The 26745-nt window shown below is 36.3% G+C and overlaps 1 protein-coding gene across 2 annotated transcripts; it reads right to left on the bottom strand.

Annotated features, from left to right (window-relative positions):
- Positions 1-164: 164 nt before the first annotated feature.
- LOC110039513 (plant intracellular Ras-group-related LRR protein 3-like) lies at positions 165-15444 on the bottom strand. 2 transcript variants are annotated; one of them, XR_002295531.1, is made up of 4 exons: positions 14534-15444; positions 1651-1817; positions 808-1541; positions 165-368 (listed from the first exon to the last, which is right to left on the bottom strand). XR_002295531.1 is itself a non-coding variant. In XM_020744604.1 (3 exons), exons 1-3 carry the CDS (start codon positions 15206-15208, stop codon positions 893-895), a joined length of 1491 nt encoding a protein of 496 aa, XP_020600263.1. In that variant the 5' UTR covers positions 15209-15444; the 3' UTR covers positions 790-892. The 2 variants fall into 2 exon arrangements, 1 of the variants encoding a protein (XP_020600263.1); XM_020744604.1 differs by lacking the exon at positions 165-368 and having other exon boundaries at positions 790-1541.
- Between the last annotated feature and the right edge of the window lie 11301 nt (positions 15445-26745).

Raw genomic sequence — 26745 nt, 5'->3', positions numbered from 1 at the left:
AAAAATCATCATTAAGTTCTGCTAATTCATAGAAAAGGGGGCGGAGTTGAAAGTCTAATTTCATGAATAGAGAGGGAGAAATCTCGGATTCGAAACTACTAATATCAATATAAACTATAAAACTTATAAAACAGGCATGAAAAATATGCTCAAAAGATTGGGGCTTACCAAAATCTTAGATGTTGATGGTGATCACAAGCACTCATTTCCTTCTCAGTCAGATTAATGTCAACTGATTTACATCTCCAACTTACAAGAAAAAAAATATTACCGAGTCTTCGGCTCTTCCTCCAGTTTTTCTTCATTATCCTGCACTGTCGTGATTTCAACTGATCTTCTCTTGACCTATGATCTCCTCGCAATGCTTACTGTTTATATACCAAAGCAATCATGAGAATCATATAAAATTAAAGGAAGCAACTTTTCTGCAGTGCGATTTTTCGCCCTGGAAGGAATACGTTCTACTTTGTGTTACCAGATTATTTTACCTTCTCCGGATACCAGAAAAAACAAAACAGATATTAAACAAAGGAGGAATAAAAAGCAGAAAAAATATTTTTTATCAACTAAACCATATATTTGACAGATAAAATAACCACAATTATCTCATAACAGTTGACCTCATGCAGAAAATAGAACGGGATGGCAAATCTTCTCAAACTCATTAATTCCTACAAGGAGAACAAATAGAACTAGTGATGGTCAATCTAACCATATACTTCAGTGTCCTCCATTCATGATAAAAAAAAAAGATAGATATGGCATATTGAAAAGACACAAATCCATACAAATATGAAAAATCACAACCTTCAACTGAAAATAAGCATGAGGTGATGAACTGTACAGGCTTTGCAACAGACAAATACCAAACCATATATTTAAGGTTACTAAATCACAACTGTTGGTCAAGGCAAGGATCCCTGTAAGACGTCTCTCTGGCTCCAAGATATTCCACAACGGTCCCAGAAACTCCAGTGACATAATTGCTTAGCCAAGATGTGCTACGAGTCAGCCAACCAGCTTTTTCCTGAGGGTTTTCCACTATCTGGCTCCTCCTCTCTTCCTCTAATAGTATATCAAGCCATCTCTTAGACATATATAACTTGACAGCTTCCAACCCTTGGTTCACGATCTCCATTGGTGGAATAACCAATGGGTTCTGGTCCAAGTTAAGTTTGGACAGCTTATCAAGGCGGCCAAAGGAATCAGGCAGAGCATGAATTTGATTGTTGCTGATGTCAAGTTCCATGAGATTAATCAGATCACCAAATGTGGGAGGGAGCTCCTTCAGGTCACTGAAGTTGCTGCTCAAGTTGAGAATTTCAAGATTGATCAAGTTTCCTATCGCATAGGGTAGTCCATGGAGTTCATTGAAGTGTGCATCCAAAATGCGCAAGGACCTCATCTCACAAATAGACGTTGGGAGAGATCGGATCTTGTTAAGATAAATCCATAGCTTCTGCAGATTTACTAGTTCGTAGCCAATGTTTGTTGGCAAATATGTGAGTTCATTGTAGCTTGCATTCAGTTCAACAAGAGATCTACACCAAGATAAATATCATTCAGATGTGATTGCCGCCCATACAAAATTAAAAAATGAAAAAATAGACATTAGGACAAAGAAATATTATAATTAAGAGGCAAAAATGCCTGCAATGTGAGATGCTGTCAGGAAGAGCCCTCAGCTTGTTACTGGACACATCTAGGATCTTCAGATTAAGTAGCAGCCCAATGGCATCAGGCAATGAAACTAAAAGATTAGAGGAAAGATAAAGCTCCTGTAATTGTTCCAACCCTGCTATTGCATCTGGTATGACCTGTGTACAAAATCAAAATCACCATCAGAACGTAATTATTAAAAAAGCAATGTAAAGTGCACACCATCCACATGTAAAATGGACGGCTGTTTGGTAAGAGGGGAAAAGAATATTCCAAAAACATAATGCAGTATATTTTGGTTCTCATAAAAGGAGTATAATTTTGGTATAATCAAACATGCTATGCCATTTTCTGAAGTTACATTATGAAGAATATAGCGACACTGAGATGGGCCATCCATCACCAAACTTTCGGGGTAAGTTTGGATGTTAAGAAATTCAGTGTAAAAAAAATTTAATTTTTTTTTAAAAGCACAAACCAATGGGTAGAGACTGATAATCAATTGATCAATTATCGGAATCTCACTTCATTTCTTCATTTCAATCCAAGCAAAGCCTTACACAGACAAGAAATGGCAAAGAACCGAAAGTTCCCACATTCACATTACATTCTCAAACAACAGGATGTACTATTACAAGCAACCAACACCCATTGTGATTTGCTTCTTTCTTAAGTCAGAGATTCTTCCTCAACTAAACTAAAAAACTTTAATACGTACAAAATATCAATCAGGAGTAAATAAAATCAGGCAGAAAAAAGAGTTTCCTGCAAAGAAGAAAATATTGTATTTGCACGGATTTTTTTCCTTTTAGTTGATATTTTAATTAGGAATATATATTATTAAGCTACCAAAATTAGATTGAGCACTTTATTATGTACCTAAAATAGATTGTACATACTATTATTTATTTGAATGAAAGCAAAGAAAAAGACATTCAGCCTATTTGCTCAAAATATTGACATGGTATCAGAGCCACATCGAATATTTCGAGTCTGAATCTTTGGAGTTTTCAAGTTTGCAATCATTTGTCTTCTGCGACTGCAAATCTTCGAGTCTCGTCGGACTGCTCGTCTGCTTTATCTAATCCCTCATCTGCTTCACCAGGAGAGCTCGTCTGGTTCGCCCAAACCATCATCTACCCTAACTGGTTCGTCTGCTCCGTTCAACTGCCCTAACTGCTTTGTTTGCTCCGCTCGACTGCTTCGCCTGCTCCGCTGGTCTGCTCCACTCGACTGCTTCGGCAGACTCACCTAAACTGCTACGATCTCCTCGTCCGCTTCAACTGCCTCGACCACATCTGTTCTCGTCCACTTCGCTCACTTTGTCTGCTTCATCTACTTCGTATGCTTATGCTTAGGTAGCATTGGTTGTATCTTCGGCTTCGATATAGTCCGCGTATTTCAAAGCTGATATACTTCCTAAGTCGCAGCACTCAAGGATCGTAGGCTTTAGCTTTGGCTTCGGACTCATCTCCTAATTTAAGGTAGTGCACGATTTTTTGAATCTCTTAGGTTGATTTAGAGCAACGATTTGGATTTTTTTGGATATCTTGGCTTTCTTTGATTTTTGGTTGATTTTGATCAACGACCTTCGTAATCAGTTTGTGAACGATAATTTTATTTAGAATGTTTTCTGAAATCTTAGCTATCAGATTTACGAGAAGGAGTTATGCCGCATGAGAATTTCAACTCAGAATATTCTTAAAATGAAAGGAGCTTTGGGGCCATATTGAAGGGTTTGCTCCAGCTCCTACTGAGGCAAAAGATCTTGGTCAATGGAAAGCAAAGGATGCTCGGATTGTTTCTTGAAACTTGGGATCTATTGAGGTTCATATGGTGAACAATATCGATCCTTCGGCACGACTAAAAAAATGTGGGAATAATTGAAACGCGTTTACAATCAAGATAATACTGCAAAACGCTTACAATTGAAACTTGATATAAGTAATTATAGTCAGGGTAATCTTTCAATTAAACAATATTATTCTGGCTTTCTAAATTTATGAAGAGAATGTACTGACATTATCTATGCTAAGGTGTCAAAGGAGAACTTAGCTAGTCTTCAGGCTATTCATGAAGAAAGTCGTCGTGATCAGTTTTTAATGAAGCCCAGACCTGAATTCGAAACTGCTAGGGGTAGGTTGCTGAATAGAGATCCAGTTCCTTATTTGAATATCTGTTTTGGTGTATTACTATGCGAAGAACAAAGATTGGCGACACAAGTTGTTATTAGTACAACAGGTAAATCATCAAACAAAATTCATATGGCATATGCCCAAAGGGAAGGGACCAATGCAGTGCTATAGTTGCAAGAAATTTGGTCATATTGCACGAAATTGTAAAATTAAGTGTTGTACTTATTGCAAGCAAAAGGGTTGGCGACACAAGTTATTAGTACAATAGGTGGATCATCAGACAAAATTACTATTGCATATGCCCAAAGGGAAGGGACCAATGCAGTGATATAGTTGCAAGAAATTTGGTCATATTGCACGAAATTATAAAATTAAGTGTTGTACTTATTGCAAGCAAAAGGGTTGGGATACCCCACACGACCACGGAACTGCAAACCACAAACACTCATGCCACGGTATCCGACACTCACAATCCTGGCTCGACATCCACAGTTGCTGGCAATACTCAAAAAGTTGTCACACCATATATGTTCAAAAAATGATTCACTCTATCTTTACTGCTCTCGACCTTCAAGGGAAATATAAACTATTATTTTTGTTCCTTCTCATTAGTTTGTTGATTCAGTCGCCACAAATTATATGATTGACACAGCTGCTTTATTGCATAACCAACGGTCGTACACTAGTAATCGACATATTCAATTTGCTAATGGAAATAACATTTCAATTACAACAGTTGGTGATTTTAACTCTCAGATATGTCTTGATTTCTCCAAAATAATCTACTTACTCTCTGTTGGTCAAATTGTGGATAATAACTGTGACATACATTTTTCTCGTGATTGTTGTATTGTGTAGGATCAGGTGTCTTGGAAGGTGATAGCGAAGGAGCCTAAAGTGGGCAGACTGTTTCCATTACAATTTATTGTTCCTCGAAATATGTCATTAGCTTCTTCAGTTGTTGAGAATAATGTGGGCATCTGACATAAAAGATTAGGTCATTCAAATGATATGATGTTAAAGCATTTACTTAAAAGATGTGTTTTTTACTATACAGATAAGAGTTTAGCAGTTGACTATTCTGTTTGTAAACTTGGAAAAAGTAAGGCATTACCTTTTCCTATTTTAGGCAATCGTGCCAATAAATGTTGAAATTATTCATAGCGATGTTTTGAGAATTACATCAGTTATTTCACATGCACAATATAGATATTTTGTGACATTTATTGATAATTACATTCGATTTACTTGGATCTATTTTTTGCGTTCCAAAACGGAAGTATTTACTGCATTTCAAACTATTTTAGCATATATTGAAACTCAATTCTGCTTGCATTAAAACCTTACGGTTTAGTAATGGCGGTAAATAAATATCACATGAGTTTCAAGTATTTCTCTATAATAAATGTATTGTTTCATAACGTTCATGTCCCTATACACCGCAACAAAATGGAGTTACTGAACGGAAAAATCGACATCTATTGGATACAGTGCGCACATTACTGATAGAATCTTCTGTTCCAACTAAATTTTGGACTGAAGTTTTATCTACTGCAGTTTATCTCATTTATCATTTACCATCTCAACAATTGAAATACGATTCTCCCTACTATCGATTTGTTGGAGAACATCCTAATTATCATATGCTACATACTTTTAGATGTGTTTGTTTTGTTCATCTACCTGCTCATGAACGTTATAAATTAGCAGCTCAGTTAGTATGATGTGCCTTTATAGGGTACAGTCCTAATCAAAATGGTTTTGTGTTATGATTCGATTAATAGTCGATAACATATTTTTCGGAATGTGATTTTCTTTGAACATGAATATTACTTTCAGCATCATGTGTCGACACTGGATATAGTTATACTTCCACGATTTGATAATTCTTCTTCTGGTTCAAGCCAGACATTGTCTACACACGACGCCTGCCCCCTTCACCTAAGGGTCAATTTGGGGCAGCTGCTTTGGTGCGGTGGCGTTTTGAAAACGCGTTTGGCCTGTTTGGGTAAACTGCGTTTTGGCAGCTTATGCGTTTTCAAAACGCCGAAAACAGCATTTTTACATCACATCCATCTAAGTGCAGTGGGGACTTTCTAGCAGCGGTATGACTTTTCCAAAAAAAATAATAATTTGTAATATTCATCGTAACTAACTTATCAGCAGATTATTTTTAATCAGCATATCAACAAATTATTCAATAAGTTGCAGCTGCCCCAAACAGACCCTAAACCTCCTCGACCCTGATCCAGAAATTGCTCCAATAAGTCTTCGACGATCAACTCGGCGTATCCGTCCTCCAGATATATATGAATATTCTACAATTTTAACTATTATTATTGTTCTTACCTCTTACTTTCAAGCTGCTAAACAGACTTGCTAGATCAAAGCCATGCAAGAGAAACTTCAGGCACTTCAAGACAATCACACTAGGGATACTATTTCATGTCCTACAGGTGTTAAACTCATTGGTTGTAAATGAGTTTATTTCTTTTAAACTCCAATCTGATGGCTCTCTTATCTCCAATCTGATGGCTCTCTTGACAGATATAAGGCAAGATTGGTAGGTCTTGGCAATCGATAAGAATACATGATTAATTATGAAGAAACATTTGCACCTGTGGCTAAGATAACAACTGTCCATCTAGTGTTATTTATTGTTGCATCTAAAGGCTGGTTGTTAAAGTAGATGGATGTTAAGAATGCATTCTTACGCGGGGATCTCAAAGAAGATGTCTATATAACTCCTCTTCCAGACTTGTTTTCTACATCTTCACATGATGTTTGTAAGCTCAAGCGGTTCATATACGGTTTGAAACAAACTCCACGGGACTGGTTTGAAAAGTTTTGCAATGTTCTTCTTAGCTTCTCTTTCATTCAAAGTCAGTATGATTCATCATTATTTCTTTGCAAGACTGACAAGGGAATTGTTTTTGTTATTCGTCTATGTTGATGATATTGTCATCACAGGATTTGACAATCAATTGATGTCTCAGCTACAGAAGCGTTGTCAGGGTACTTTTCATATGAAGGATTTGGAATCATTAACTTATTTCTTAGAACTTGAGGTTCACTCTTCTCTCGCTATTAATTTTCTTCATCAGCACAACTATACTAAGGGACTCATTGTTTTGGCTGGTCTTTAAGATAATCGCTTTGCTAATACTCCTTTGAAAGTAAATGTCAAATATCAACAAAATAATGGTGATTTTCTATCTGATTTATCTCTATATCGACAACTTGTTTGAAGTCTCAATTATCTGATTATTATGCATCCTGATATTTCATTTGTTGTGCAACAAATTAGTCAATTTATGCAAACACCCACACATCTTCATTTAACTGCAATTTGACGTATTGTTCGGTATTTGAAATGTACTTTTCATCGTGGTTTGTTCTTTTCTGCAAAGTCTCATATCACCTTAACAGCCTATAGTGATGTTGATTATGCTGGTTGTTCTTATACAAGTCGATCTATTACTGGATGGTGGTTTCTTGGCAACTCTTTAATCTCTTGGAAGAGTAAGAAATAAGATCGAGTGTCTAAGTCATCTACCAAATCAGAAAATTGTGTTATGTCCTATGTTTGTTCCGAGATCATTTGGCTTCGGGATGTGATGGCTGAGCTTGGTTTTTCTTAGCTTGAGTTTACTTCTCTTCATGCAGATAATATTAGCGTTATCCAAATTGCTGCTAATCCCGTCTTTCATGGGCACACGAAACACATTGAAGTGGATTGTCATTCCATTCGGGAAGCTAATGAGGATAGTGTTATATCTCTTCCTCATATCACTTTTGATCTTCAAACGACTGATATATTTACTAAGACTCTTTCTCGGTAGCGTCATCCGTTTCTTGTAGGCAAATTGATACTTCTTGAACAGCCATCATCAATTTGAGGGCAAGGGGATATCAATCAGAAGTAAATGAAATCAGGCAGAATCAAGAGTTTCCTTCTTTGTAATGCTGCAAAGAAGAAAATATTGTATTTGCACGGATTCCTTCCTTTTACCTGAATCTTTTAATTAGGAATATATATTATTAAGCTACCAAAATTAGATTGAGCACATTAGTATGTACCTAAAATAGAATAAAGAGTTTCCTTCTTTGTAATGTTGCAAAGAAGAAAATATTGTAATTGCACGGATTCTTTCCTTTAGCTGAATATTTTAATCAGAAATATATATTATTAAGCTACTAAAATTAGATTGAACACTTTATTATGTACCTAAAATAGATTGTACAGACTATTATTTGATGGAATGAAAGCACAAGAAAAGGCGTTTAGCCTATTTGCTCAAAATATTGACACAAAATTTATTAATGTAATTACTAATGGTATGGAAGAAAAAACGAGCACCTGTAGTAAGTTCACAAGACCAAGGAGGACTTTGCAAGTATGGAAATATGAGAAAATTTGGTCCTTCCAATACTTATCTCGTTAATGTGAGCCGGCCGCGACTTCCAAATCTTGGAGGATTTGATTGGGATATCTTAAGAAATCTTTAATTGGTTAATTTCCTTCTTATTTTATGTCTTTCCTATTTTTTATTCAGAATTATTTACTTCCAAATTTATGTGACATGTTTGGTAAGTTTGTAAATAAAGAGGAATTGATTTTCCTATATATATATGTTCCCAATCTGTGAATAGTGAATTCTTTCCTCTCAAACATGTTTTCTACATGGCATCGGAGATTTGAAAATAGGCATTTCCCCTCCCACCAAAAATCCCCTCTGCCGGCTGAAAATCTTCTACCGGCTTGCAGCCTGTACTTACTCTATAGGCCCTCCTCTATTTGGAGCCGGTACTTCACCTACTGTACCTTCCTCTCCCAGCAGCAGCAATCAAAACTCCAGCTCTTCTCTACAGTAGCCAGAACTCTTCCATGCAGGCATTGTCTCTTTGCAGCTCCCGAAATTTTGGTAGCCGGAATTCTCAAACAGCCACCAAATCTTTCCTGGAACTCTCCCCGATCCCTTTACTGCTGAAGGATTTCCAGGTCTCCTGGAACACTCCCTGCTATAGACTTCCTGAAGGCTATTTTACCCAGATCCATCAGCAGAAGAAGCAAAGGAGCGAGCAAAAGTAACAACAGCGGCGGCAACTAGCAGAAGCATCCCTAAATACGCATAGGGATGATGAAAAAGTACGGGATGAAGATGTCAAGTTCTACCCCAAAGATGACTTTTGAGTCAGAGCAGGGATTCTGTCCAGACTACTTATGAACTCTCGAACTTTATCACAAATTATAAACACATTGTTCATAATTTTATTCAATAGTTACTACCCGTATTTATGTACATTTGTGGTAAAGGGAAAGGAGACCATTCACTTTAGAGGGATGAAACCAGGAACGGGAGAAATTTTTGCTCTACAAAACTGCAAAAAAAATCAGAAAGGCTGCAAGAGAAACATATTCTAACATTGAGAACACCGTAGAGTTGTATGAGATTGAAACCAAGATTTATGACCGTCAAGGAGAGCCAAGTGTCACCCAATATTTCAATACTCTGACAAAATATTGGCTACAATTGTATATATTTGATATACATGTGTGGAAATGATCATAAGATACCATGACATTTAAATCCATCATCAGGAAGGATACCATGACATTTAAATCCATCATCAGGAAGAAAAGGACCATCAAATTCCTAATATGATTAACTCTAGAATTGGATGAGATAAGAGGGAGGATTATGGGAATAAAGCCACTTCCAAGTCCCCATGAAGCATTAACTGAAGTCGGGAGAGTAGAGAGTAGGATGAAACTGATGCTGATAGGAAATTGAGTTAACCAACCACTAAAAATCCAGCTTTATACACCCATAATTCTTCCCATGACTCAAAGGTCAACAAGAACCATCAATGTTAGAAACTCCATAAAAAGCATGTTGATTGGAAACCTGGATAGAGAAGGATCAAGAGAGAAAGACAAACACTGCTGCCACATCTGAATGATCGACAGAATCACACTCAAGAGGCTTCTGTATCAAGATTATTTAGACTTAAAGACGAATCACTCTAAAAAATTGTTGGGAAAGGAGATGTTATCCGAACCTTTCATTTCTAGTCTAGTACATTCTAGGTCACAAACCACATTAGATCTAAGTGAAACTCTTAGACTTCTCCAATTGGCCAAATCATGTGAAATTCCTCTTCATCATCAAAAAAATCTTTTAAGTCAAACTCAATCAAAACCTTATGATCATAGGTGAGACCATTTAAGCCTATTCTGGTTAGCTAAATCATATGCCAACTCTCACAAAAGAAGCAAAAAAATTAACTATATAAATTACAAGCTTCTATAAGTGCTTATTTGAGTATGCCCTGAGCAGATATGACCAATAGGGGATAAATGTTGTTTAGCAAAAAACGATGATAGGTTACAAATAAATTTATGCATGCTTTTTATACTAACCTCTAGCTTGTAGGGGCAATTTGCAGTTTTACCTTTATGAAATATAATTTTAGTTAGTAAGTGCATGGCATATGAAATAGCAGGCGGATAAATGATATTGTGGAGCTCTATAATATCATAAGATAAAACTCAAAAATCCATAGTGCTAAGAGTCATCTTTGTAAATAACCAGTCTGCAATATATTATTGAAGAGCCAAGTTGTCTATTATATATATTTTTTTATTTTCGGGATGTATTGCAAAATATAGCTATGTTTAATCTTTTACAAATTTTATTATTCATTTTATGCAAGTTGCATGTTTACTTTAGATGTTGCACTAGAAATTATATAATTTTCTCAGATTTATTCATTTTGATTGGGATTGCCCTAAAATTTTATGATGTAGTTAGTTTCTAATGAATTTAAATTTTCTACCCAAATATACAAACAACTTAAAATCAATCATAAGAAAAAAAATTCATATAAAACCCAAATGACCTGTTAACTTAAGCTAAGGTTTAAAAACTAAATAAATAAATAGCCTCTTAAATCTTCATAAAACTCAACATATCATCAATATTTGACTAACTCGTTCATAAGAATGTGAACAATATAATCAACATTAAACTTTAGCTGACGAACGCATATGTATGTACTTGCGAGCCACATATTTGAAAATAAAAGCCCATCTCACATGAAAGATAGATAACTAAAAAACAACTCACATTAATGTGTTAGCATCTACACCTCACAATTGGGTTGCTTCTTTTCAGTGGCTAAGCCATAAGACTTAATTCCTAAATTTAAAAAATCCAAATTAAAATTCAACATGATCCAAAATTTTATTCCTCCACACCAAACAATCAATTCCTGATTCCATTATTTTACATCAAGATTCAACATCACCTTCTTATAAGCATCCATCCATATATCAGGGAAAATATGCTCTCATTTTCGCAAAAACTTGCTTGGTCTTTATGTTTCTCTATTATTTGTAAAATTTCAATGGACATAATATCTTTATGTTTATCTATTATTTGCAAAACTTTTGGGCATAATATCTCTAAATAATTGAAGCCTCATCGAAATGAAGGAGATTTAATTGAGTGGCGCAATAATTTGAGGCAAATGACCAAATATTACCCTCTACCACTCTAAAGACTTATTTTTCTTTATTCGAAGAGATCAGCAATTAAAATTTATAATAAATTAAATATTCTTCTTTGGATTTAGAGGCTTTGTATGCCTGCACTTACTAATTTTAATGTGGCGATCACATCGCATCTAAGCATCGCCATAATCTTACTATATTTATTATGGAAACACCATACCTCGTTCTAAAATGTAAGCATAATAAGGGTTAAGAAGCTTAACAAGCTTATGACTCAAATGTGAGCATCCATAGTAATAACTCTTTGATGAACAGAAAATTTTAGTATCAATTTATTGGAGAAAACAATAATTGAAAAAAGATTTATTGCTATTCACATATTTTCACCAAGCTTCAAGCAAAGCAATCTAACTGATGCTTTTTGTATTCTTTACGTTCTGAAGGATTTTGTATCCTATTTCATCATGTATCTCTATGTTTTACTATTTCTTTTTCTTTGGTAAATCATAGTAATTGTCATTAATGTATTCATTTCAATTTTTTTAATTAACAATTTTCCCCTCTATATAAATATCTAAAATTTGTATATAGATCATCATGTCATTGTTTGCAAAATGCTTATTTGAGTTTAGCCAGCAGTCCTTTTTATGCAAAATTACAAGACCAGTGGTTGGGCTAAAATATTTTATCTCAACTTATTTGGCTCGCCTTATGAAACTTCAACAATGCAAAGCATCAATAATGCCCTCATGCTTTCCCATGTAATGGAAGAGGCTTTTGATCCAATATAAACCGGACTTAACTGATGAGGATTCCTTTCAAAGAGATTATTTACTTCAAGGATGTGCCTAGGCTAATGTTATCTCATGAGGACTTAATCCTAAGAATTTCTGCTATAAATCACAAACATTCATTCCCTTCATATTCCATAAGCATTAATAATTTTAAATTAACCTGGGGATTCTTATTGATTTAGATGCATCAGTTAACATTAATAACCTAAGAACTCTGTTATGATAACATGGTGCAATCTATATGAAACTGGCAGTGCTGATGAAAAGGTCCAAATTAAAGGAAGATATTAAACTGAATATACCATTTATGAAAAACAAAAAGACTATGTAAGAAATTTAACCCCATGATTAGAAAACATGGTTTTGGGAAAAATTTCTATGTTGTACATGTAGTGGGTAGGAGATCGGTAGATTTCATATTCATCACAATGTACCCCAATATCAAGTTATGAAACTGATGAAAAACATGATGATCTAAAAGATAATGGAACAACAGAGCTTATATTTTCTAGAAGAATACATATAGAGAGAGGGGAGAGAAAAAGACACTTCTATGGCTCTCCTGCAAACTAATTTAATGGTAAACTAATTAAAAGGTTTAAGTTGCTCCTATTTAACTGACTCCAATAAGAATCAGTTTTGTTTTTTTTCCTATGCCTACAAGGACACTCCACTTCTTCATGTTCTCTCTTTCCTGCCCAAGGATTCACCAACATTTCAAATGGTTGATTTATACAAAAATCTTTGAATCTACACTTATTTTTAACTCAATGATGCATTTTATCATTTGATTTCCTTTTTCAATCCCTAGTCCAATTCATAACAAGATTTTTCAAGAAAATCGAGTAAAAATAAGTGAACCATTAGTTTAGTTACTCCACTTCCTTCTTTTTCTTTTATTTAATTATTTATTTATTTAATTTTTTTATTGTTGTTGTTTTTTTTTCAGATAATACATAGCTTGTAGCATTATTTTCTAAACATAAGAGTTTAGAGCTTTTCAATCACGTCCCGCCTGATTACCATAAAAAGTCACATCAGCGTGATGGCTGAATGTGTTGAATTTCAAGTAAATACAGTGCAAGTCAAAAGACCTAGTACTTGCATAAAAAATAAGTAAATAAAATTTGATATACAATTAATGTTCCAAAAGGATTTGCTCGGAAATATGCAAGTGTTGAATACGCTCCTTGAAAAGAAAGAACACTCTATTAAGTCAATATCAATGCAAAGTGTAAGGCATAGCTTTGTACAAACCTTCATACAAAGGCTCATCTAGGAGGATCACAGGTAATAACCCCCAGCATGGCATACCTCTGCCTTAACTTTCTTGGTCACTAGATCCACTCAAAGGGTTGCTCCTCCCAACAGCAAATTTGCTGCTTCTTATGCCTGCTATGCGCTTGAATTTTCATTCGCCGGGATGAGAATTAGCTAGATCGAGTTGAGGACAGTTCACCCAACCTAGTGTTAGGTCAATCCAAGTGACCAAGCATGCCAAACCTTCCAATTTTGTGATCACCGTTACAAACATTCAAACACAGATCACAATGTGCATCTATCACCACATGCATAAATGTCAGGAGTAACACCACCCCTCCATATTTTCATGCATTTAGAGGTACATCAGAATTGCCAGGTATAGGATGACTTCTTGTTAAGTTAAAAGATGGTTCATTTCCGACCAATATTTGACTTCACAGTAGAAAAAAAAATAGAACCTAACCGTCCAAGGTTTGGTTTGCCAAGCTTGTCCACCACACACCTATCAAAGCTCATGCGGCATGTCTTAATCCACCAATTTCAAATCGACAAGCCAATATACGCATTTCTAAAAAACTAACCCTAACATTTTATAACACAAAAGTTGAAGGTCTCATTGTTTTCATAACAAATTCCATTCATTTTCTTCATTCCCATAATATAAAACTTGGTCCTAGAGCCCATATTACCTAAAACAAACTAAATTACACTGAAATAGCCTCCTAGAACCATAGTTGAAAGCATCCTAACCTAATTCCGGTAGGTCGGTTGTTCCACAAAGAACTCCTAAGCAACTGGAACAGTGCAAAAGAAAGTTACAAGATGCAACAATTAACACAAAGAATCATAGAAGCAAAGCTCATGATGGAAGTGAGTCTGTTATGTTAATTCATGATTTGTCTTGCTTACTACTGACAGCATTAAATTCAAGAATAGAAACAAGCATTTTTACCTCTCGGTTCTCAAAAAATTCATGGACTAGGCCATCATTGTGCAATTGATATAGCGAGCATTAATCTCACCCACAGTTTTTTACCTAACAATTTTCTAAACTCCTCTCAGAAAGCAAACAAAAGATTGGCTATGACGTCTGAACCAAAGGAGAGGTTACAACAGGTAAAACCAAGATGGTTTATGGAATCGCCCTATTGACAAATAACGCCTACCTCTAACTGGTTGTTGGAGACGTTGAGGGAAATCAATCCTTTCATCCTTCCAAAGGCCTCCGGAAGAAACCTGAGCTGTTGTCCCGAAAGCTCAACCCTCTCCAAGCACTTAACAGACGCCTCCTGCAAGATCGCAACAACCTTCTCGTTCAATTGCTCTACCTCCTCCTCGTCTCCCTGCCTCACCGGAACACTGCTGCCATAAGACGAATTGTATATTTTCTCAAGCCTCTCCTCAGCCTCCTTCAGCAACTTCTCATAAGCCTCGTGCATCTCGTCGAGCTTGAGGACGGCACATTCCTTCTCCCTCTCCACAAGTTCCGCGCCCTCCAGCCCGATCTCATGAAGCTGGCGGATGAGCGCAGCGTCAATGTCCGCAATCTGTGAGCGCGCAGCGTCCAGCGTTTCGTGGTCTGGACGTTCGCCGAGGGCCTGTAGAATAGAGCGGGTCTGGGCCACGTCCGAGACGGCGCGGACCATGGAATCAAGCAGGTCGGGATGCCGGAGATGGGGCATCCGTTCAACCAACTCCATCTCGAAGTAGCGCGGTGAAGTTGGGGAGAACGACGATGGATCGGGGGACTCTATGTCGTGCTCCGGGGACTTGGGGGTGGCGGAGTGTAGGTGGGACATGACGTAAGAGAGGATGGGGAAGCGATTAGGATTTGGTTCCATGGCGGAAGGAAAGGAGGAATCGAAGAACCTGCTGGCGGGGGTTGATGCGACGAACTTGAAGACAATGCTGTGGGAATATCGACGATGACAGCCGATAGTAGTGAACGAACTCGAGGAATCGAGGTGGGGTGAGCATTCGGCCGGCTGGGATGGATCAAATCGGTTGCAACCGAAAAAAAAAAAATCAGAAAATCAAACCAATCAAAAATTTGATAAAATCGATTAAGAAACATGTATCGACAGTGAAAAAAAAAAATAGAAATCATCATACATAACATATAAAATCTAATAAATAGTCCATCCAACATAAATTTCTAAAATGTAAATGAAAACCAACTTTTAGAATTTCGTGTCTAGATAGGCAAATAAGACAGATTACTAAATCCTACTAAGGGGGTGTTTGGTAGCATACTTTAAATAAGATTTATGTTTGGATATAACATTAATCTAGTCAAACATGAAAAACAGGGAAACTAAATATAGAACTCCACTATATCTAATTCTCTCTGTTTCGTTGTTTTTTAAACGTAAATCTAGATTTACTAGACCCGATTATTATGTGGATTTAATGGATTTAGACTTTGAAGAAAATCACATGCATGGTTTTATGCCAAAGACTTTAAACGAATTTAAATCGATTTAACCTTAAACTGAACCAAACACTATTCTGGATTTACAACATTTGGATTTGACAAATCCAGTTATCATGTTTACTAAATCCTATTTAATGTAAATCATATGTGTAGCTAAACACCAAATCTAAATCTTGCCTACAACCAAACTCCCACTAAACCTAAACTTAAACCTAAATGCATTCCTAACACGTCATTAAAAGCAAAGGCACAACTAATGTGCATTCTAAATGTGATCTTTATGATTTATTTTAATATAGTTTATTTTTTTTTTTTTTTTTTTTTTTTTTTTTTTTTTTTTGCTTTTGGTAAGTGTTTTTGGTGTATTTTGTGGGATTTAGATGAAAAAGTTCATTCGAGCTTAAGAAAATGAAGATAAGTGCTAAGTACAGGATCATCACTTAGGCTTCAGATAAGAGGTATTCAGGCGCCCAAGCAATGAATTTAAGCAAATACTGAAAAGACAAGAAGTAGGCTCTCGTTTAATGGAGCCTATGCACCACGATCCAGCATCTAAGTGCCCAATACCCAACATGAACTCTCAAGTAATGGAAAAAGTGGCATTTTACCTGTAATGCCTAGGCATTAGAGCCCATCGCCTAGGTGTCGTAGACCAACGCCTATGCACTTGATCATTTGTTTTGGTTGCTTTGATGGTTCAAAAGCTTTTATGTGAGAAGGATAAAATCACTTTTTGAAATCTTCGAGAGGATAATCAGACAGAATCGAACAAAAGAAAATCACTCCAGAGCAAAGCCAGTGTGTGAGAGCACTAGTGAGAGTGTGTGAGGATTTGAGTGTGTAATTGCTCGTGTATTTTCAGTTTCATTTGGAGGAGGAAGAAAGGAAAGAGTAGCATCTTCAAGGTGATTTCCATATGACTTTTCATTTCAAACTCTTAATCTTTTGAATGAATGAAATATCATTATGTTATCATCAAGCATGAATAGTGAGTGGATTCTCTTTTCTTTCTTTAATGGCAATGTATGAATTATGGGTTTGACTTTTCTGTTGAGAATAATCCAAAATTTTATAGCGTTGATGAATTAATCTCTCTCTTCATTGATATGCAATCCGACAAACTTTATAGCTCGAATGTGTTGCGATATAGTTTTGCGGGAGCAAGCTAGTAGAACAACTACATTAATTTACAATAATTTGAGAGAATAGGAATATTGTTTTTAGGTCAGTGCAATCATGAAGAGAAATAAGGTAACTTGGGTTAATAACTTGATTTAAGGAACTAAATTTGTATAATTACCCAATCTTCTTAGACACCTAGGGGGGATAAGAAAGAGAACTCCTCTTGATTGTCACCCACAATATGAATCACATAATTGAATTTAGATTCTTATAGAATCAATTCAGGAAACTTTTTGAAGTGTTAGAAAATCTCACAATATTTTCATCTCTTTAACTTATATTTCACCATTCCAAAAGTTAGGTTTGAAATTTTCAAAAGTTTTCTCAGTTCGAACATTCATACTAGATTCAAAATTTGTAGAGAAGAATTTTTTTTAGCATTTGGAAGTTAGCTCATTCTTTGTAGGATTGATACATTGACTCAATTTTGTATACTACTTGGATGATAAGTAAAATTATGTGTATTGCCGCACTTCACACTTTTTGGTATGTATAAAGCTTTTGGCATAGTTGTCGGGGAACGAGGTTAAATTTTTAATTTTAATAAAATTTTAGTTGAACAGTTAGGATTTATACTTGAAACTATAGTGTAAATCTTTTTTTCAAAGTTATTTTATTATTTTTTATGATAAAAATTTAAATAGATATCGTGTTGTGTGTTTTCTATTTCTAGTATTAATTTAGTGCACCTATTTTACTGCATTTTAAGTATTGTGTAAATTGTGTTTTGTGTTTTATCATTTCAGAATGTATAACAATTAGCTTTGTTTTTTGTAGTATATATATTTTTGACTTGATATATCTACTATTTTAGTCGCTAAATTGTCTTGATTGTGCATGCATATGACTGGAACTTTGGAATTGGTACCGCATATATATTTTTGACTTGATATATCTACTATTTTAGAGCCACTCGCTAAATTGTCTTGATTGTGCATGCATATGATTGGAACTTTGGAATTGGTACCGTGCTATAAAAAAGTCAGAGAACTTAAAATATTTTAAAGGCAAATAATAGAGATGACAAACATATCCCATGAAAAATAAAATATATGTATGGCCAAAATCATGCCTAGATCTCTTAGGAATTTTACCCAACAAAAGAAGAGATTCACTTAAGTATTTCTATCGTAGAAGCTACCTCATTTGAACTAAAACTACCTATCATCAAGAATGTGCAAAATAATCAGCCTAGGGGCCAGGAATTAGAACTAAAGATTCTCCTAAAATATTTAAAATATGCATTTTTAAGAGAATCTCTTACTTTGTCCATCATTATTTCCTTTTAATTAACTAATTTAAATGAGACAAAGTTAAAGAGAGTATTGTGGAATATTAAGAAAGCTTTTAGGTGGACTATAGTTGATATAAATGGTGTAAGCCCTTCATTATGCATGTATAGAGTTTTGATTGAAGAAAATCACCAACATAAAGGTAATCCCTATAGGAGGCTAAACCCTATTATGAAAGAAGTTATAAAAAAGAAAATCTCAAAGTGGTTAGATGCAGGAATCATTTACCCCATTTTTAATAATGTATGGGTTAGTCCAATACATTGCTTTCCTAAGAAAAAATGTGTGACAGTGGCGAAGAATGACCAAAAAGAACTTATACCCACTAGACATGTCACGTGATGGAGAATATGCATAGATTATAAGAAATTAAACAAAGTCATTAGGAAAGATCATTTCTCTTTGCCCTTTCTTGACCAGATGTTAGATAGATTGGTAGGGCAGCTGCATTATTATTTCTTGATGGATTTTTGGTTATCACTAATTTTTTGTAGCTCTAAAAGATCAAAATAAAACCGCATGTACTAGTTCTTATGAAACTTTTGCTTTTAGGATAATGTCTTTTGAACTTTATAACACCTCTGTGCCTTTTTAGAGATGTATGATGATGATTTTTCAGATTTGATAGAAAAGGGGACAAAAGTTTTTATGGATGATTTATCTGCATTTGACACATCCTTTGATGCTTATCTTAAATACCTATTAAGAGTTTTGCAAAGGTGTGAAGAATCTAATCTTATGATGAATTGAAAAAATATCAACTTAAGATTTACAAAGGGATTGCCCTTGGGCATAAATTATCAGAAAAAAAGATGGAAGTAGATCAAACAAAAACTTAAGTTATAGAAAAACTACCTCAACCCACATCTATTTGTAGGATTAGAAGTTTTCCTTGAGTACTCAACATTCTATCGTACATATATTGAGGACTTCTTTAAGATATTTTTTTTGTCACTTTTTCTTTTTTTTTATTTTTGAATGAATCATCAGCTTGTCTAGCATCATATCATTCTTTTTTTCTGAGTAAATCTCTCTTTCAGAACATATGAATGATCTGAACAAAAGAGGGATAAAAAAAACAGAACATACGACAATGAAGACAAATAAGAAAAAACACGTGAAGAGTGTGGATTAAACTTTGTTTAATAGTTCAAGAGCATATATCCGAAATGAGATCTGTTCAAAAATGTTTTGGAACATATCTGCAATGAAGACCCTACGAAAGCAATCTACAACCAGAGATTCAAGTGTGTGATTGTTCAAGGGTCAAGAGCAACTCCCAAAAGAACTATCTCATTGGTTAATTACATCTTGAGGGGTGCCCAAGAATACTCTCAATAAAAGAAATCCTGCTTATACTTGTATAACGACTAGTAGAATGTGTCACGAAAGAAAGTTATCTTCAAGAAGCATCCATATGCGTTCAAAGCTCGCATCGATCTGTAAGGGCAGCGAGTGAGGCTCTCAAGATCACATACGAATGATAGCTTATCGGAGGCCAGAGCTTATGAAATAACTCGGTCATCCCATAAGGTCCACACTATGTTTCAAAGGCCAAACCGGGCAATAAGTTAGAGGGTGAATCATCTTATCCTAATGGCGGCGACATATCCGCAATCGAGGCCTACGCGAAGACATCAACAAAGCGTTAAAGGGAGTGATATGGCTTAAAGAGGGTAAACAAAGGAATGGTAGAGTAATCCTAATCGGGTAGGAAAGTCATGTCAGAATACTACAGATCCGTCATCCCAATCTATTAGGACCTCAAGTCTACTTGATCGTCGAGGCAGTCGACCCAACATGATCAGAGACCCCCTTGTCAACAATCCACGAATTACGAGATATAAGGGAACCCTAGTAGCGCTAAGTCCAAAAGAAAAAAACTCTAATACTATGAACATATGTAGACAGAAAGAGTGGAGGTGGGACTTATACTTGTCAAAGATGTGAGGACGTCACTGGAGTGGAATGAAATGAGAGGCACGACTAACGAAGTCAGAAAGCTCTCACAAAGGACTTACTCACCGCCTAGGTCGTGAAAGCTTCTAACACTTTAAGAGTGCTATAAAATCACCTAAGTATAAAATTTATGTTGGGTCAGTTGGGTTGGAGAAGCAAGGGGACTTCTCCTTGGGATGTGCAAATGATGTGGTTATCTAAAAAGTCCTAATATGGAGGCCCGATTAAGGACATGGTGCATAGCCATGCATGTGAACCGTATTAAATCTGGTATGAACGTCATATAGAAAGTAAAGTGCATATTTTAAAAAAAACTTGAATATTTTAAGCCTAAATTTTAATTAGTCTCAAAATTTTATTATTAAACTTTTACAAAAAAATTTATAAAATTTTAGATCCTAAAGAGCCTAAGTGATCTGCACAATTCCCAGACAAAGTAACAAGGTAAAAAGGCCAAAAACAATCTCAAGCACACAAGAATGCAAGGAAAGTAGTAAATTAACCTAAATACATAATAATAAAAGGTTGGGTATTGTTGGATCGGTAACATATCCCAGAAACAGGAAAAGGTGACCAGACACTGCATAAGTACACACCTGGTTCTTGATCTATACATCAATGAGATTTAATTGGACACCAAAAGCACAAAAGGTGATGCCTAGCTAGGGCAACCAAACCGACAGAGAACTATATCCAGGACATCGAAAAGGTCTACCTAGCATCCTAGTCATCAGCCTAACACAACATCTAACGTAGTGTCCTAACACAACATCAAAGTGAATGCAGGGTTATGTCAGAAGTATGGAGTATGTTTTGACGGGGTTGTCGTCTCCAACTCTGTCTTAAGGATACAAGGATTTTAGAGGTGTCACTAGATGCAAGTTTTGGAAAAACTTATGTTTTAAAGGACTAGCATCACTTATGGTCTAGATGCAAATAGTTTCAAAATATATTTTTTAAAATATGGTGCATATAAGTAATAAAAATATAAATTTTATACTACTAAAATAGTTTCTAAGAAATAGAAAGCATAAGTAGAGTTTATTAGAACCATTGAAATTTTAGCACAACATATGCGTGTTGGTTCACGGTGCGATAACTAGTATTGCCCACCGAGACATCCTCGTGGGAAATACTAGTTGTCGCGTCTTGACCAGCAGATGCTCACTCAGCTAACGAGCTAACTTCATCGTCGAAACAAATCGGGAAATACACATAGAAAATGCAACGTGATATGATGTGTGTAATCATCCTATTAGGGTAGATGTGATCGAAAGGTAACAAACATTCGTCACAACAATTTGGGGGCATATACTAATGGCGAATGTGCCGACTGTGGGAAGTGGTGCATGCAAATGCAACACAAGTGGGGGTTAGTGTGTCGAAAATGCAGTGACACTGAAGTGAGTGTGTCGAGGAGATGGTGACTCGGGATTGAGTGTGTTGAGTAGGCAGTGACTTAGAGAATGAGTGTGCTAAGAAGGTAGTGACTCGGAAAAATAATAGTGTCGAGGAGGCAGTGACTCTGGAGTGAGTGTACTGAGGAGGCAATGACTATAAGAAAAAGTGTGTCGAGAAGGCAATGACTCAGGAGTAAGTGGCCAAGAAGGCAATAACTCGGGAAAATGAATGTGTCAAAAAAGCAGTTACTCGGTAGTGAGTGTATCGAGGAGTCAATGACTCAAAGAATGAGTGTGTCGAGGAAACAGTGACTCAGGAATGAGTGTAATACTCATTTAGCGAAGAACCGCGCAATGAACAAGTTCGGTGTTCAAGCCATCCCCAAAAAAGATACATGAGTGTCGAAGCTGAGTGTGCAAGGACAGTAACTCAAACATGCAAGTGATGAACATGTGGGATGTCAAGTGAAACAAACATGCAAGAATGTACTAGTGTGAGTGCAAACACTAGTGTCGTGCGTGGGGCACCGTAATGTGAAGACGTCAAGCAGCGAACGTATGGAGTAATGTGCCAGTGGGAGGCATAGATTCTCATTATGAGCATATGAGGGCATACGCTCACAACTGCATGGCAGGGTGCAGGGATCAACGTGCTAATGCAAGCAAGCAGACAAGCATACAACAATGACACTGAAGTGAGTGTGTCGAGGAGATGGTGACTCGGGATTGAGTGTGTTGAGTAGGCAGTGACTTAGAGAATGAGTGTACTAAGAAGGTAGTGACTCGAAAAAATAATAGTGTCGAGGAGGCAGTGACTCTGGAGTGAGTGTACTGAGGAGGCAATGACTATAAGAAAAAGTGTGTCGAGAAGGCAATGACTCAGGAGTAAGTGGCCAAGAAGGCAATAACTCGGGAAAATGAATGTGTCAAAAAAACAATTACTCGGGAGTGAGTGTATCGAGTAGTCAATGACTCAAAGAATGAGTGTGTCGAGGAATGAGTGACTCAGGAATGAGTGTAATCCTCATTTAGGGAAGAAACGCACAATGAACAGGTATGGTGTTCAAGCCATCCCCAAAAAAGACACATGAGTGTCGAAGCTGAGTGTGCAAGGACAGTGACTCAAACATGCAAGTGATGAACATGTGGGATGTCAAGTGAAACAAACATGCAAGAATGTACTAGTGTGAGTGCAAACACTAGTGGCGTGCGTGGGGTACCGTAATGTGAAGGCGTCAAGCAGCGGACGTATGGAGTAATGTGCCAGTGGGAGGCATAGATTCTCACTATGAGCATATGAGAGCATACGCTCACAAGTGCACGGCAGGGTGCAGGGATCAACGTGCTAATGCAAGCAAGCAAACAAGCATACAACAATGCAACATTCAAATGAGGTCGGTCGATACAATCAGGTTGGTGGGGCCGATCAGACAAGCTGACAAAATATGTCGATCAATCGGATCAGGCCGGTGCGGTCGATTGAATTAGTCAACAAAATATAGTCAATGGTGTCGATCGTGTTGGTGGGTCGAAAGAGCCGACAAAAGATGTCGATTTATCAGATCAAACTTGTGCAGCTAATTGGAGGAATTTACAAAATAAAAACATGCAAAAATGATATTTTAATGCACATTTAAAAATTTATGTAGGACATGTAATATGAGTGCCTGCAAGCAAAAATGAGATCCAACCAAGCTCGACGACGAAGATAAGCTTGTCCTAGCGATCTCACGGGTGAACCCTATGGGTAAATGACAGAACGAAGCTGGCATTGCACAAAGCTACTGACAGTCTCCTTCGTTTTCACGGTATGAAGGAATTCCTTTGGTAAAACCTTCGCGGCATAGGAAACATTAGAGTCTTGAGACTTTCCATTCTCTAAACCCAACCGGTAGATTTCGTTCCTCGCATCATGATGACAAAATCAACGGCGCAAATGTGGGATTACAACGATCCCAACATTGGATTTTGGGCTAGAAAAGAAAAAAAAGGGATAGGTTTTACTCCTAGAATTACTGCGAGAAAATGTAAAGCTCATAACCTATGAAGTTTCCTCTATGAACACCAAAAAATACTAGCATATCTTTTCTAACATCTAGGCCTAGGGGCCCTTATGAAAGGATGAACAAAAGTTTAAGGAGTCTCACGGCTGCGATGGTTGATCGAGTCAGACTTTCATTCTAAAAGAAGCTCTCCTGGTAGAAACGATCTAAGACCAATTTATAAAATATCTATTGTTGGATTAAAATTCAAATGTAATTAACGTGTTATTGAAATAAAAATATTTTATTTATCTTTCTATCTCAATTTTTTTGTTGGCGTGATGTCTTCGCTCAAAATCCTCATATGATTTTTCATCTTCATTTGGGTCCCTATAAATAGGGGTTGAGGGGTTCATTTATGCACTTGTTGTCTTTTCCCTTAGAGTTTTGTTGCCGACTTTTCTTCTTCCATCTGAATTTTCTCGTTGACTTTTTTTTATGGCTTCAAAGTGAACTCTTCAAATTTTTGGTTTGCTAACTACGACCGAGCGGTCAATCCTATCTCCATTCGAGGTTGTTTTTGTGGAGGAAGCCTTCATCCTTAACTCGACCATTAGATTCTCGCCCGGATGAGAGTACGACCAACAAGTTTGGCGAAGGCTTAGTGTTCTACAGAGATAGTTATGGTATGGATTGCGACTGCCCTTATGTCAGGAGCTTAGGACTATTTTTAATCGATACAAGGTCATCCACACACATATCAAGCCAAATTCAATGGTGGTGATAATGACCTATCTTGTTTTCTATCGACATAAGGGGATCAAATAGTCAAATGATTTATTCGGTCACATGTTTTATTTTTTTCATATGGAGTTAGATAGATACGTTCAATTTGGGAGGGTCAGTTGGTCCCAATTTTCAGGCTTAGAAAACAAGGTCAAGTACTGGAAGTATAAATTTTTCATTACCTCTTCATCTAAGAGTCGGGGCATCAGAACCATATGGACTGATGATGCCTTCAAGAGGAAGAAGGGTACAGATTATTCTCTAGTCAAGGCAACTAATAATGATGAACAACTACTATCAATTCTCTTGTACATCTATCTAGTAACTATGAACAAGGTCTTGTTCCCTATAATTTTCAGTAAAGTGACAATAGATTTATGGGCCACCTCTGACGCTACAAGGATCAAGCAAAAAAAAGAATTTGTTGACTGGGTGGCTCAAAAGAAGGCCAAGGCGAAAGGAGCTTCTGTGCAAGAAGTTGCGGCAACTGAAGGAAGGTCGATTGAGGCTGCAGTGAAGTATTCGACTCAGTTGGTGAGGACTATCTTTTCTCCATTTTTGCAACCATAGTGGTGATCCAATAAATTTTGACTAGTGAACTAACTATCAATGCAATGAGGTGTTCGACTCATGCTAACTTTGACATGAATTTCGGTAGTGTTAATTCCTACATATTTACATATCTAACACTTATACTTTATTTTTTACATTTATGCCACATTATCCATGCATGAAAGTGTGTATTTCATTTTTTTTAAGTCAAAATGGTGATATTAATTCTTAATGAAATGTGAAAGATTTGTATCGTATACATGTAAAAAATAGAGTTTAGGTCTTAGATATGTAAATACATAGGATTTGGGTGGTATGTATGTATGTAAATGCACCTAAACATAATAAGAAAATTTAATTAAATTTCAATTTTTCAGTTTGTTCAATTAAATAAAAATTCAAACCGAATAAATAACCAGAATATCATATTTTAAAAATTAAAAATCAAATTACATTGTTTTGAAATCGAACTGGATCAACTAAATTTGTTTGGTTCAGTTCAGTTTTTTTTGGTTTTGGCCAGCCTATTCTGTAATTCCAGCATCCCACCATTGATGAGAACAATAAACACGAAGCAGACAAGAGAAGGAGCAATGCAAGCTCGAGAAGCACAAGAGAAAAAATGAAGAGCATAATCCGCAACAAAAAATTGATAAGAATATATCAACAAATTTTATTCCAGAAAAAAACCTAGTTCAAATTAAGAAGAAAGTTGGAAAATTGTGTTCCTCGTCCTGAGAAACGGGCAATGCGAGCTCAAGAAGCTGACGAGAAAGGGAGTAAAGAATGTGTAGATACCGGCGATGGATGCAGAAGAGGAAGCCATTCTTATCCGGCGTTTCTCGACATTCCTGCGAAGATCGTGCGACATTCCTGCGAAGATCGTTCGGCGTTCCTGCGAATGAGGCAAACGCGAGCCCTAGGCGCCAGCATAAACAACAAGAGTGACGAGGGGTAAAAATGCGAAGAAGAGGTGGTCGCGAAGCATTTTCGTTTGTATTTCATCGAGCATGTTATTCAAACGTGTGCTACCCTAACTCGGTCCAAAACTTAGTCAAAAAGTCTCAAACAAACACCCCCTTAGACTTTAGAGGTGTTGAGAAGACCATATTATGTTGGTAGAGTTCGTTTATAATAATATCTGTCATGCTAGCTTCAACATGGTGCAATAAGGATTGCTTTATAGCAGGAAGTGTATATCCCCCTTGTATTGGTTCAAAGTTGGTGAAAGACAAATATTCAGACCTTAATTAGTAGATCGAGCTACCGAGAATGTTTGTCAGATTCGAGATCGACTACGTGCGGCCCAGAATTGTCAGAAGAAGTAATTCAACCTAAAGTATATAGAGATTGAGATCACATTTTTCTAACGATTTCACCAATGGAAGGAGTAACAAGATTTGGCCAAATTATAAAGCTTCAGCCTCTCTTCTTTGATCTATTGGAAGAGATAGAGATAGTTGGCAGAGTTTCATGTCATTTGTTTCTTTTGCTCAGACTTATAGAAGTACACAATATCTTTCATATCTCTCTACTTTAGTACTGTGTGTATGATGACTCTCATATCATTTCATATGAGCCGTTGTTGAATCGAGAAGACTTGAGTTATGAAAAAGTAATATCTTGTATCTTAGAGAGTGAATTTTGACGAGTTGGCCATTGATTAATTTCTTTTGTTAGAATACTTTGGAAGAAGCAATTAGAATGAGAAACAACTTACAAGATTGAAGAAGACATGATCAAGAAGTATCCAAGGCTATTTCAGAACTAAGGTACGAATTTAGAAACCAA

The sequence above is a fragment of the Phalaenopsis equestris genome, unplaced genomic scaffold (assembly GCF_001263595.1).
Source record: "Phalaenopsis equestris unplaced genomic scaffold, ASM126359v1 Scaffold000002, whole genome shotgun sequence".
Taxonomy (NCBI): Eukaryota; Viridiplantae; Streptophyta; class Magnoliopsida; order Asparagales; family Orchidaceae; genus Phalaenopsis; species Phalaenopsis equestris.
This window is presented reverse-complemented; position numbering and strand designations above follow the sequence as displayed.